This window comes from Ursus arctos, unplaced genomic scaffold, assembly GCF_023065955.2.
Source record: "Ursus arctos isolate Adak ecotype North America unplaced genomic scaffold, UrsArc2.0 scaffold_5, whole genome shotgun sequence".
In the NCBI taxonomy this organism is placed as follows: Eukaryota; Metazoa; Chordata; class Mammalia; order Carnivora; family Ursidae; genus Ursus; species Ursus arctos.
In genome coordinates, this window is record NW_026623067.1 from 35,437,546 (window position 1) to 35,451,470 (window position 13,925).

The 13,925-nt window shown below is 42.1% G+C and overlaps 1 protein-coding gene across 2 annotated transcripts in view; it reads right to left on the reverse strand.

Annotated features, from left to right (window-relative positions):
* The window catches only part of KLHL3 (kelch like family member 3), a 116,859-nt gene that overhangs the window by 23,888 nt on the left and 79,046 nt on the right, over positions 1-13,925 (reverse strand). For both annotated transcript variants that reach the window (XM_026508046.4, XM_048220850.2), the window contains one exon: positions 12,311-12,460. In XM_026508046.4, coding sequence (XP_026363831.1) covers positions 12,311-12,460 — 150 coding nt within the window. The remainder of the gene's footprint in view (positions 1-12,310; positions 12,461-13,925) is intronic.

Below are 13,925 nucleotides of genomic sequence, written 5' to 3' on the forward strand. Positions count from 1 at the left end.
GTTCTCTCATTAAAACTGCCCCACATTGCACTGTAACTGCCTGGCTACCTTGTCTCCCTGGTGAGATGGTGAGCCTGGCCAGGACAGAAAATGTATCTGCCTCAGTCACCAAGATAATCTTAGGGCCTAACAGTGCCAGGTAAAAGTAGGACTCAAGATATTTGGAATAAGGAATGAATGAATGGTTAGTAGCATATGCAAAAAGCCAAACAAAACAAAACAAAACAAAAAAACAGAGTTAAATGGAAGAAAACACACAGTCCAGAGAGTCAATTTCTGGGGTTAAGATATGTTGGACACTACAATTCGGGAGACAGAATCTGACAGGAAAAAAATAAACAAAAAGAGAAAAAGAGAACTCTTCCCATCTTTTCACTCAACCACTTATTCTTTGTACAAGTTTTCAGACTTCTTCTGTAAATAAAAAATAAAATAAAAATAAAATAAAATAGAAATAAAAGGCAAAGCTTTCAAGGAACCTCACCATAGCCCAGAAACCATCTTATGCCAGGGGAAGGGAGGTATATTCATAGGAGAGAAAATCTAGTACTCATCTCTGAGAATTTTCAGTGTTACATAGAAACAGTATTATACAAATGCAAAAATTCCAATGGTAAGGTAAAACCTGAGTAGAAACACAAAAGTAATACAGAACAAGGTTTTGAAAATAAACTTGCCTTGGAGCTCATAAAGCCACTGTTGAGACACGACTTTTAATATTCAACTTGTACAATAATCTGGGAAGAGGAACTATGAGGTTTTGTGCAGTAGGACCCTTGGTTTCTGAAGAAACAGAGGTAGCTCAAGGCAGGGGGAGGAGAAGGTATACTTTCTGTTTCTTTCACAAGCCTGAGAAATCCAATTTCTATGGCAGGTCTTGCAAGAAGCCATCGCACAAGGAACACTACACTCGCTAAGTAATCGTGCGGAGTAAAAGAAATACATTTCCTATCTTGAATACTAACGGATGGCTGTTTCCATAGATACCTGATCTTAGCAACCAATTAGACAAAAATGAGTAGTACCCCAAGTCTACATGCATGACATCTCTAAAATTATAAACCTCTCGCTACTTAGGAAGACTGTAAGATGTCAGGGCATGAAGACACTTAAACAGTTCTCTCCTGCAAGCCCTCATTGTACATTTCCAGAAAAACTCAGGCCCAGGAGGTTTCACAGGCACATTTCCTTCTTCCCCCCACACCCCTGAGTCCCAATTTACTAAAGACTTGTAATACCAATAATAGAAATTACTGAGTCCGATCAGCTAAATGATTGCTATTTTTAACATGTATCCTTTAAGGTAAACCTGAGAAAGAACTACCAGGGGTCATACGGGCATCACAATAAAGAACTGGTTCTGGACTAACAATTATGCTAGACCAAACATAATTTACTCATATTCAAGAACTGCAGTGTTCTTGGGAGTCTGGCAGCACACTTCAGGGTCCTAACCCCAAGCCTCAAGAGCCATGGTGTTGAAGGCTGCAGAAGTTCTGGTGGATGGAGAATTCTGGCTGACAGAATACAGGTGAGCCAGACTCAACTGTGGACGGCAAGGCTGTTGGACAACTCCCAAGGAAAACACTCTCATTTTGGAAAGTCAAATGTCCATTTGTTTTAGGGAGATGAGTGAGACCATGGAAAAATTACCTGATTCCTTAGGAAGGAAATTTCACTCCCGGCCTAACAAGATGGTTTTTAAATAAGTATATAAGGCTATATCCTTCCACGGAGGATTTAAACTCCAGCACTGTGACCTGGGAAGCGAAGACCATTCTTTGTGAGAGCCATGAGGTAGCCGGTACCCAAGACTAGCCAGGGACAGGTGCAGTAGGGGAACATAGCAGAGCTTTCTGGCTCACCTGTCAGTCATGACCCTAACCTCTAAGTCATTAGACTCTCCACTATGGTGAGAGGAATGACCTGGGCTCTGTAAACTTTTTTCATCAGGCAAGAGTGGAGTGTGTGTCCAAACTCTCTTCCATGACCGGTGAGCTGGGCAGAAGGCAGGCCCAGCCAGTCGGTCCCTCGGGCCAGGGCAGGAAGCGAGAGTCTCTCTTACCCTGGTGCGTGGGGCCGCAGGGCTAACACCAATTCATCCGAAGGAGCATGTCGAGGTCGAGGCAGAAGACTTGTCCCAGCAGGTTCCTGAGCAACAGGTGCTCGAGGCAAGAGCCGACAGCCCAAGTGCAGAGACAGGGGGAGGTGGAGAACCAGCAATGTGACAGCGAGACCCGGGGAAGGGAAAAGGAGTGGGAATATATGGACTTTGGAGTCAGACACGTCTGGGCTCAGGTATCAGCCGAGTCACTAAACAGCTGTATGACCATGGGCCAGACATTTAACCTTGCCAAACTCACTTCCATTACCTGTATTATCAGGATAATAGGATGTTTCTATCATGGGTGTCAGGAGCCTTAAAGGATACAAAGCACATAGCCCAGAGCTCGGTGCATCATACACGCTAAATGTTAGCTTCTACTATTCAATCGACACCAGCATCATCACTATTGTTTTAAGCAGTTGTTAAAAAACAGACTCCCCATAAATGGTAGAAAAGGACACTTATGATCTATAACCAGCAGAGTGAGCACCACTAATTCCAGGGTGATGATGGGGCTTTTTCAGGACTCCAGGGTGTTTTCTAGGCGTGGCCTGGGTCCATCTGAACGATCATGATGGAAGAGGCCCCACCCAGGGGCCTGGCCCAGCTGAGAAGTCATCCTACCCACGCTGCTGGTAGCCTTGTTTCCAATGCCATCTATTGAAAGCAGGACGGCCCAACTCGGGGGGAAGCTGCCTACTTCTGGCCCAAATGGCTTTTCAATGTCATTCTTAAAGAGTTGAATAGAGATGTCACTTGAACTGAAATGACAGTGAAAAGTGCCAGGCTCAGTACATTTCCAAAGGTTCATTTGCATCTTGCTGGGATCTCATTTCTCTGCAGCCATCTGTGGAACAGGGTAACGTAGGAGTGTTTTGAGAGACTGGGAGACAGCCTCTGGTTGTCCATGGCAACCCAGGCTCAGGGAAGTGCTGGGTGGTGGATGTGTGGGAGCTCAGATGATGCTATTAGCTGTTCCGGCTTGAATATGTCAGTATGATCTGTGCATATATGGCTCAGAAAAAATACTCTCATTAGCCTCCACAGCTATCTCCAGGCAGAGTCCTATTTCTTTCGGGGAGGGGGTTTGGCTGGCAAACAGGTTTGCTGCTGAGAACTGCTGAAGACAGGGCAAATCTCTCTCCACTGCTGTGTTTCTCAAAGTGTGCTCTGTCAGAAAGCCTATCTGGATTGAATTCATGAAAGCCCAAACTACTAGCCTGCCTTGCAATTCCTGTGGCTGTGAACCTTCAACTAGTCCAATTATCTCTTTACTTCTCTTCCTCTACTTATTTGGCTACATATATATATGTATATATATACACTATATATATATATATATATATACTATATATACACTATATATATATACACTATATATACACTATATATATATACACTATATATACACTATATATATATATACTATATATATATACACACACACACACACACATATATATATATATGGATATATATAGAGAGAGTTTGGTGTTTTTTTTTTTTTTAAGTAGGCTCCACACCCAGCATGGAGCTTGAACTCATGTGGCTTGAACTCATGACCTTGAGATCAAGACCTGAGCTGATATCAAAAGTTGGACGCTTAATCGACGAAGCCACCCAGGCACCCCATCCACTTGTGTATTTCTACCTTACTTTCTCAGAGGACTTCTTTAAAGTCCCCAGAGGGCAGGAACCGAGTTTCTTTCCACACAGTACCCAGCAAATACGCTTTTGTGAAATACGGAGGCAATATAATAGAACAGCTCAAACTACAAGGTCTGGAGTCGGTCCTCCTGAGTTTGAATCTCAGCTCAGCTACTTACTACTTACTTACGTTTTAAAGATACGTAACAAATTAACTGACACTCCTCCACTCAGGACATGGAACTTATTCCCCCTTCCCTTGAGTGTGGGCTGGACTTACAGACTTGCACCCAGCAGACAAAATACAGAAGATAAAATGTCCCATCACTTGGAGAACAGGTTATAAAAAGACTACAGCTTCTGCCTTGGGCATGCTCTCACTGCCCTCCTGTAGAATCTCTCACCCTGAGGGAAACCAGCTTCCATGTTGTGAGGACACTCAGGCAGCTTATGGAGAGGCCGAGAGGGTAAGGAACTGAGGGCTATAAGCAACCCCAATGGTGAGCTTAGAATCAGATCTCCCCCAGCCCACAACCCCAAACAAGATGACTGCAGTCCTAACCAAGAGCTCAACTACTTTATAAGGGGCCCTGAGTCAGGATGAGCAGAGCCAGTCCCAGCGGAGCCAATCCAGAACTCCTGTCCAAGGGAACTGTGAGATAATAAACATTTACTGTGTTAAGTCACCAAGGTTTGGGTAATTTGTAATGCGGAAATACATAATGAGTAGGTGAGAGAACCCAAGATTCAATTTCCACATGTGTAGAATGGGGACAATTATAATTACGTAAATCCTATGAGATAATAAATGTATATCACTTAGCCCAGGGATTGGCACATTCTGAGAGCTCACATTTGAGGGGTTATCATTATTATCTGCTGTTATCATCCTTGTGGAGTTAGGATTGTGTAGTGGTCAAAAAGTACAGCCTTTGAGTTGGCCAGACCTGTATCCGAGTCTTCATGCTGCCACTTAGCTGTGGAGCCCTGGGCACATCATTCCATCCCATTCAATCTCCAACATGGAGTTTCTTCCAACATTAGAACTTACAGAGTTGCTATGAGGATAAAATTATGTATATAAAGTACTTGGTCTAAAAATACAAGGAAGTCGTATTTAAATGATCCTAAAACTATCTGTGGGTGATAAGGACAGTAACCCAGCAAAGGAACACAGCACCAAGGACAACTTACTCTAAGTGGCCATCTGAGGTGGTGAGCTAGCCCTCCTTCCTGCAGTCATGGAAACCAGTTTCTCGAAGTTCACTCTCATAGACAACATCGCTTTGGCCTTGGAGATAGCTCGGGCGTCAGCTCCTGCAGAAAGCTTTCTCCAAGCCCTCTCCCCTCTCCACGCTCCCAGAGTGTCCTCCCTGTACCTCCATTGTGGCACATACATGGTCCACTGTAATTGTCTGTCTTCCTTCGCCTGAGTCTGGAGCACTGTGGGGAAGGGGCCAGTTCACATGAGGTTCTGTGGCTCTAGCACCAAGCCTAGTGCCTGGCAATCAGTGACTTCCCAATGGAAGTATGGTGAATGAGTGGATTAATAAATTAATGAGTTAATGCATGCATGATGGTTTATTACTTTACTGAGGGTACTATTTTTTTCATCTAAATGCTTCACCACCTATCTAACTCCCCAGGAATAACAACCGGATTCATTCGATATTGGACCTGTAGGATGAGCTGAAAGTCCTAGGATCAATCTACATTAGTGATCAAAGGAGAATACAAAGTAGGGCATAAATCCTCCCTACATCCATGCAAAAACATGTATGAATACAGACAGGATTAGAAAACAACTAGGGGTGAAAGAAATGGTCGGTACTAAATCTCTATGAGGTTATTTCTTCTTTAAAAATATATCTCTTGAGGCACATGGGTGGCTGAGTTGGTTAAGCATCTAACTCTTGGTTTTGGCTCAGGTCATGATCTCAGGGTCATGGGATCGAGTCCCGTGTTGGGCTCTGTGCTCAGTGGGGAGTCTGCTTGAGATTCTTTCCCTTTCCCTCTGCCCCTCCCCTGCTCATTCTCTCTCTCTCTCCTTCCCCCTCTCTCAAATAAGTAAATAAAATCTTACAATAAAAATAAAAATAAATAAAAATATATCTCTTTCAGGGCTCCTGGCTGGCTCAGTTGGTAGAGCATGCAACTCTTAATCTCAGGGTTGCAAGTCTGAGCCCCACATTGGGTGTAGAGATTACTTTAAAATAAAATCTTTTAAAAAATCTTAAAAAATCTTAAATCTTAAAAATAAAATCTTAAAAAAATTCTAAAATCTAAAAAAATATATGTGTATATATATATATATATATATATATATATATATACACACACATACATTTTAAGATACACACACACACACACACACATATCTCTCATTCATGAAAACTTTTACTATTGCCCACCCTGTGCCAGACTCCAGGCTATGTACCAAGGACGGAGATGAGTAACATCTGCCATCATGGAACCTATAGTTTAGTGAAGGAGGTAACCCTCTAGACGAGAACCCTGAATACCTCCCTGAGGTGTCAGTCCAGGGCATATAGTCACCTTCTGGAACTACTGCCCCTGCTTTGCAGAAACCAATGAAGCCATCACCAACCCGACCTCCCCTTAAATGTCTTTCTCATCATTGTACTTCTACATAGTAGCAATAAACTATTAGAAACAAGACCTTAAAAGAAAACATAAGAGTGTCAAAAACTATGAAATACCTGGAATAAATCTAACAAAGGATCCGTAAGCTCCATACACTGAGAACTGTAAAATGTGGCTAAGAGAAATTAAAGACGACAAAAATAAATGGAGATACACACCGTGATTGTGATCAGAAGATTAGAACAGCAGAACCCAACCCCCCACCCACTTATTCACAGCTTTGTTTCGTACAGTTTCAGTTACCCATGAACAACCTTGATCCAGAAGCAGATGATCCTCCTTCAGACGTAAGGTCAGAAGGTCAATAGTAGCCTACGTCAGTCACCTCACTTCATCTCATCTCGTAGGCATTTTATCATCTCTCATCATCACAAGAAAAAGGGTGAGTCAGTACAATAAGATATTTTGAGAGAAAGAAACCACATATATACATCACTTTTATTACAGTGTATTGTTATAATTGTTCTATTTTATCACTAATTATTGCTATTAATCTCTTACTGTGCCAATTTATAAGTTAAATCTTATCTGAAGTATTTATGTATAGGAAGAAAATGGAATATATAGAGTTCAGTACTATCCACAGTTTCAGCCACCCATGGGGGGTCTTGGATAAGAGGATAAGGGTACCCTCGAAGGATAAGAGGGGACTAGTGTATTGTTAATATGTGAATTCCCCCTAATTGATCCTAAAAATTTAACACAATCCCTATCAAAGGCTTTTTTGCAGAAATAGGCAAGCTGATTCTAAGAGATAAATGAACATGCAAAGTACCTAGAAAAGGCAAAACAACTCTGAAGAACAAAACTGGAGGACGCATACTACCTGATTTCAAGACTTACTATAAAGCTAGTGATCAAAGCAACATGGTATTGGTGTAAAGATACGCAAATAGATAAGAGGAACAGAATAGTATCCAGATATAGACCAACACATATGTAGTCAATTATTTACAACAAAGGTACCAAACCTATTCGATGGAGAAAGGAGAATCTTTCTAGGAAATGCTGTGGAAAAACTGGACAGTTAAAAATTAAGTAAATGAACCTTGACCCTTACTTCACACACCATATTAAAAAGAAATCACAAAATGGATCATAGATCCAAATGTAAAACCTAAAACTTAAAACCTAAAACTTAAAGGTTTCTAGGGGAAAAAAACGCATAGGAAAAAATCTTTGTGACCTTAGATTATGCAAAGATTTTTTTTTATAAAACACAAAATACATAAATCATAACAGAAAAAATTGACAAAATTTAAAACTTCTGTTCTCCCAAAGATACTTTCAAGAAAATAAAAAGACAAGATACAGGTTGGGAGAAAATATTTGTAAAATACAATTTTGATAACAGACCTACATCCACAACATACAAAGGACTCTTAGAAATCAGTAAGAATAAAATAACCCAGTTTTTTTAAAGGAAAAAAATTTTGAACAGACTTCATCAGAGAAGATATAGAGATGGCAAATAAGCATATGAAAAGATGCTCAACATCATTAGTCATTAGAGAACTGTAAATTAAAACCATAGCGAGATATCACCACATCCCTACTGCGGTGGTGAAAATTTTTAAAAATACATAATACAAGTAGTAGTAAGGCTGTGGATTAACTGGAACTCTCATACGCTGCTGATGGGAATACATAATGGTACAGCTGTCTTGAAAAACAGTTTAGCAATTTCTTATAAAGTTAAACATATACTTACCATACAACCCAGCAATCCTATTTACCCAAGAGAAATTAAAATATAAGTCCACACAGGGATCTGTAAGTGAATGTTCAAACAGCTTTATCTTAATAGCCAAAAATGGATACCCAAATGTCCATCAACAGATGAATGATAAACAAATTATGGTACGTCCATACAATGGAATATTACTCAGCAATTAAAGGAATGAACTCTTTATACATGCAACAACATGGATGAATCTCAAAAGCATTATGCTAAAAGAAAGAAGGCAAGCTCAAAAGGCTACATTTGGCATGATTTCATTTATATAACATTCTAGAAAAGACAAAGCTGTAAGGACAGAAATCAGATCAGTAGTTGCCAAGGCCTAGGGGTAGAAGAAGGGGCTTGACTATAGAGCAGCACAGGGAACTTTTTGGAGGACTTAAAATATTCTGTATTTTGATTAGGACAGTAATTAAACAACTGTATACATTTGCCAAAATTCATCAAATTGTTTTCCCTAAAAAGATTGAATCTTATTGTGTATAAATTATACCTCAATAAAACTGAATTTAAAAGAAAATATTCTGGGATGTTGATAATGGGGAAAACTATGCATGTATGGGGACAGAAGGTATATGGGAAATCTCTCTACCTGACCCTCAATTTTGGTGTGAACCTAAAACTGCTCTAAAAACATAAAGTCTTAATTCTAAAATAAAAAGTAGTAAATGTATTGGAAATGCATCTGTTCAGGAGATGAATGGGGTGTTATAGGGTTCAATTAAAGGAAATCTTGATATTAAAAAAATAATAAAGAAAAGAAAAGGATTTTTTTCATCTGCCATCAAAACCTGAAAACCTGTCCCTAAGGCAATCTGGTCTCAGAGAAAAAGCACAGACCTTGGCTTAAACCCCAACTTTGAACTTACTAGCTGTGTAACTGGGCAAGTTACTTAACCTCTCTGAGTAAGCTTAGTAAAGTAGGGATATGAATAGTAATGCCCTAATATTGTGATGATTTAATGAGATAATGTGCCACCTGATAATCCTCAAAGTGGTAGTTTTCCTCAGCATACCCCACTCCTCACACGCACAGTGGGGACCCCTCACTAATTTAAGTGCCCCAACAATGGTGACAGAGTAGAGTCTGAGAAGCAGGTTGGACAAGATAACCCTAAATCATTCAAGGATTAAAGTGAGGGGCACAATGAGGCAAAGAGCACTGATGTCTTTTTGTAAAATCCCTTCAAAAGATTCATTCACAAGAAGTCTTGGTCCGGTTGCCTGCAGAAGTCTATGTGTCCAAGAAACTAAACATTTTCATTCTGGAAAGAGTGGTTCCTAAGGAGTAGAGATGACAGAGGGACAACTCTGGCCTCCTGAAAGAAGGGTGGATGTTTTTTCAACCACAGATTCATCATCTGGAAAGGGAGGGGTGGTCTCCGCAGGTGGAGTGGGGACTCAGGCACAAACCTGGCTTTGATTTTTAAAACTGTCTTCTTACAGGTATATGTCGTAAAAGCTAGATGTGAAATCTAGAAAAGGAAAGGTCGCTGGGTATGGTCTCCACACAGAGAAACTGGACCAGCTCTGCACCATTTCCTTAGCCCCAGAACACACTCCCCAGGAGAAGATGTCAGTAACCCGATGTAAGAGAAGCACCTCCTTTCCCAAAGAAGAAAGTCACAAAGACGTGCATCAATGCCAGCTGAGAACCTGGCATGGGAGAAGCCTCCTCCACAGAGAACAGCACCACACCTCAGAATCAGCATTCTCCAGACCTCAATATTCAAGCTTGTGGAAATTGAGGTCCTAATAAACGTGGTATTCAGATTAATGGAGGGGGAGTGGAATGGAGATTATACAATAAAATAATTTTGGGGCAACTGGCTCATCATGTGTCATACAAATAAAGCTAGATTGTTATCCTCACTCCCTACACTAAAATAAATTCTAAGTGCATCAAAGATTTGAATGTAAAACAGAAATCATTAAAGTACTTGTAGAAAACACGGGAGTCTTTTTTCTTTTTTTTTTTTTAAATCTCGGAGCAGAGAAAACATTTCTAAGCAGAATGTAAAAGCTAAGCTCTAAAGCAAAAGACAGATTAATTTGACTACTTATAATTGTTTTGGGGGATTCAAAAAAATGTTATAAATACGTTTAGAGGCAAAATGCAAACTAAGAAAAAAAATATTGGAAATACATACAAAGGCTTAACCCCTTTAAAATAAAAAGAGCCCTTAAAAACCATTAATAAAAAACATACAGTCCAATAGAAAAATAGTCAAAGGACATTATAGAAAATTCCCAAAAAAGAAATACAGAGGCCATAATCATAGGAAACCAAGATCAGTCTCACCCACAACGAAAGAAATGCAAACTCAAACAAGATGCCATCTTTCAAAGGATATTTGACACAGAAATGTTTATAATATAAAAAAGGGAGATTATTAGAAGGCCCATCCACAGAGGACAGTTAAATAAATATAATTAAATATCATGTACCTATTATAATTTAAATGCTGATTTCACCCATCCTGATAACGATGAAAGCAGTCTGTTGAGTAAGAGATAAAAAATGATTTCAATTTGTGGAGCAAGATTCCACTTATCTAAAAGGGTACATTTTTGTCTATTTATGAATAGGGGCACAGAGATATGTCTGGAAGAAAATTCACCAAGGGAGCAGCAGTGATTGCCCCTGGGTGGAGGAGTTTCGGGTGATTTTCACTGTATGTCAAAAATGCAGTACCTTTTAATAGTCTACAATGAGCATATATTTCTATAATTGAAGTGAAGTTATTTTCATTTTGAAAAATATGGAGTAGTTTCAATGCAATACTTCAATAAAGTAAAACCTGAGTGTCAGCACACAGCAAGGCGCACGGCCAGCCGGACCCAGGCCCTTGCCCTGCGGCTGCCCCTCCCAACCTGCACGAGGCAACGGGAAGCAGACAGGTGGGTATACAGGCTCAGGTTTACAAAGATGAAGCCAGGTGCAGGATGGTGTGGGTTCACAGAACAGGTTTGGAGGGGGGAGAGACACAGTTCAAACCCTGGTTCTGCAACATTGGCTGTGTTGTCCTTGGGCAAGTCACTTCATGTCTCTGACCTCCAGTCTCCTCTGTGTAGAGCTAGGATCCCTGATCCCCCATACAGGGCTGTTGACAGGATTACGAAAGAGAGACGTACGTGTGAGACCTCAGCTTACTGTGTGACACAGAAGCAGCACTCAGGAAATGTCAGCGGCCTGTATTCTTATCTGGGGTATGTATAACCTTTGTTCACATTGCACTCACTAAATTCTCCATGACCCAGAGGCACAGAGCAGAGAGAAACCACAGACCTCAAGGAATCCAAACATCTGGTCTCGGACAACATGCTCCTCTAGCACTTTGAAAACCTTCCTGGAAGCGGCAGGCAAGGAGTATGGCAGCCAGCCACAAAGAGAAGGAAGAAGAGGAAGAGGAGGGGGAGGGGGAGGAGGAGGGGGAGGACAAAGCAAAGGCCTAACTAACTATTTCCCTGGTGCTGCCTGCTGTGCAGTCAATGAGTCAACCCAACTCACTCCAATCTGCTCACCTTTCCTCCTGGGGTGACTGGGACCCTTCCTGAGATGTCAGTATGTTAGGCTCCTAGAGAGCCTACTGGAATGCCAAACTGGGAAGGACTATAGAGACCAGCTAGTGCCAGAGCTTTCATTCTGCAGATGAAAGACAGGAGAACCAGACAGGGGAAGGACCTTGCAAGGAACCAAGCAGCCAGTACACATCTGGAGGCCCTAACTGTTCTGTAGAGCTCTGCAGTGAGAGAAAGAACCAGACTAGAACTATTCTGATTCAAATAATGGCCTAGAAAGAGGACTGGTAGGACCATCACTAAGTCAAGGGCCACCCAGCCATTCCTCTGCTTCCAAAAGAAATAGAACCCAGACCAAAAAAGGAGGAGAGAGAGAGAAGAGTTCTGAGTTATTCTCAAAACTCCCTGGTGACTCTGGAGGTTACCTGGAAATTCTTAGGAAAGGAAGACCCTGGAAGAGAGAGGTACCAGCAGATTCAAAAGGCACCAGCAGACTCCATCTCCTAGGTCATAAATGCAACCAAGAAGCAGGGCAGCCATGGGTGAGGAAAGACTTGGGAGGCAGGAGTGGAAGGCCACTTGCCCAGAACACAGTCCCGGCTGCCGGCACTGACTGGGCTGGGGCTTACCTTGGGCAGGCTGACTGGAGTCCTGGGCTTGGTCCTCGGGTTCTTAATCAAGAGCCTCTGATCCAGAGGGAGCAGATGGTATTTCATGGCCTCGATGAGGAAGTCCTTACAGGTGTTGTTATTCTTTATCAAAGCTTCTTCTTCAACCGTCTGGAGGTAACAACCCACAGGTAATCCAGGAGCAGAGCTTAGCTGCGTTTCCCAATCTGCCTCCCCAGGCTGAGTCATCCTTGTATTCCCACATTCTTTTAAACCCCCACCACATCATCTCAGACTCCAAAAGAAAGACCACAGACTTACAACTGAGTGCCTACCTCCTGCATTTCAAGAACACCAGTGGAGTAAGTGGTTAAGTTTTGGCATCAAACAGACAGAGATATAACCTCACTGGCTGTGTCTGTTATGTTAGTTTGTAGGCTTAAATGGAATTGTGCAAAACAAAGACAATTAGCTGTCTTGAAGGCTTCATCCCACATTCCTCCTGGTTTGAGTGCCTTACAATGTTTAGGGCAAATGGTCAGACATTTGAGAAGAGAGGGAGGGAAAGAGGAAGAGAGCAGGATCCATCAGCCAAACTTTGGAGGCATGGAGTCAAAAAAGGTGACAGTCAAGAAGAATTCATATCCATTTTCTTACAGTGAAAGCCTCGGGGACAAAACTGACCAGTAAGGTGCTCTATAACAGAGCGGCGATATCAGAGCAGAAAGAATGTCCTGCACAAAAGTCCCACCTACTGACTTCATCTCGGACCCTATCTAAGCTGGGACTATGGCTTCTTCACATACTGCAGAGCTGTGGACCTAAGCAGATGCTCAGCAAGTAATCGCCGAAATATCTCATGAGCAAGAACAAGGAGGAAACCATGCCGGTGCTCTGACTCTCAAATCTCTGTCCTTCGGCCTACGTCAGACTGCCCCGTGGCATATCTGTAAGGGGTAGTGTGGTCTTCAGAGGCCACCTCACATTTTCTTTGCTGGAGTGTTTAGGAGCTAGCAGGAGAGATCCATTTCATTCAACAGCTAACAAAGATCGAATGTCTCATGGTTGGGCAGCCCAGTGCTACACTCTGGGAAGAAAAAGGTGAACAAGACAAGGGTTCTGACTCTGAGACACTTAAGTCCAGTCAGAGAAGGAGAAGGGCCTCCCCACCTCAGCCCTCAAGCTGGTCATGCACAAGGCCTGACTGAGCCTCACCTGTAGCTAGGAATGGAAATGTGGCCAGGCCATCACCCGCCGGGCAGCACTGGAGCTGGCAGGAAAAGGATTGGCATGACAGGGCCTCTGTCATCACTGAGCACCTCCTTCCCCAGAGGTGATCCCCAGGAACACTCCATTTTAGGGGAAGGTTTCCCCACTCACCCCACCCTCACTGAGGGACTGACCCAGGTTGGGACAAATTGTAAGCTTTTAGGGTCAGTTAAAAAAACTAAAAAGGGTGAGAGAGTATCTTTTTTTTAAAAAAAAAGATTTTATTTATTTGAGAGAGATGGAGAGAGAGAAAGAAAGCACAAACAAGGGGAAGAGCAGAGGGAGAGGGAGAGGGACAAGCAGACTCTGCCCTGAGGGCAGAGCCTGACACAGGGCTCGATCTCACAACCCTGAGATCATGACCTGA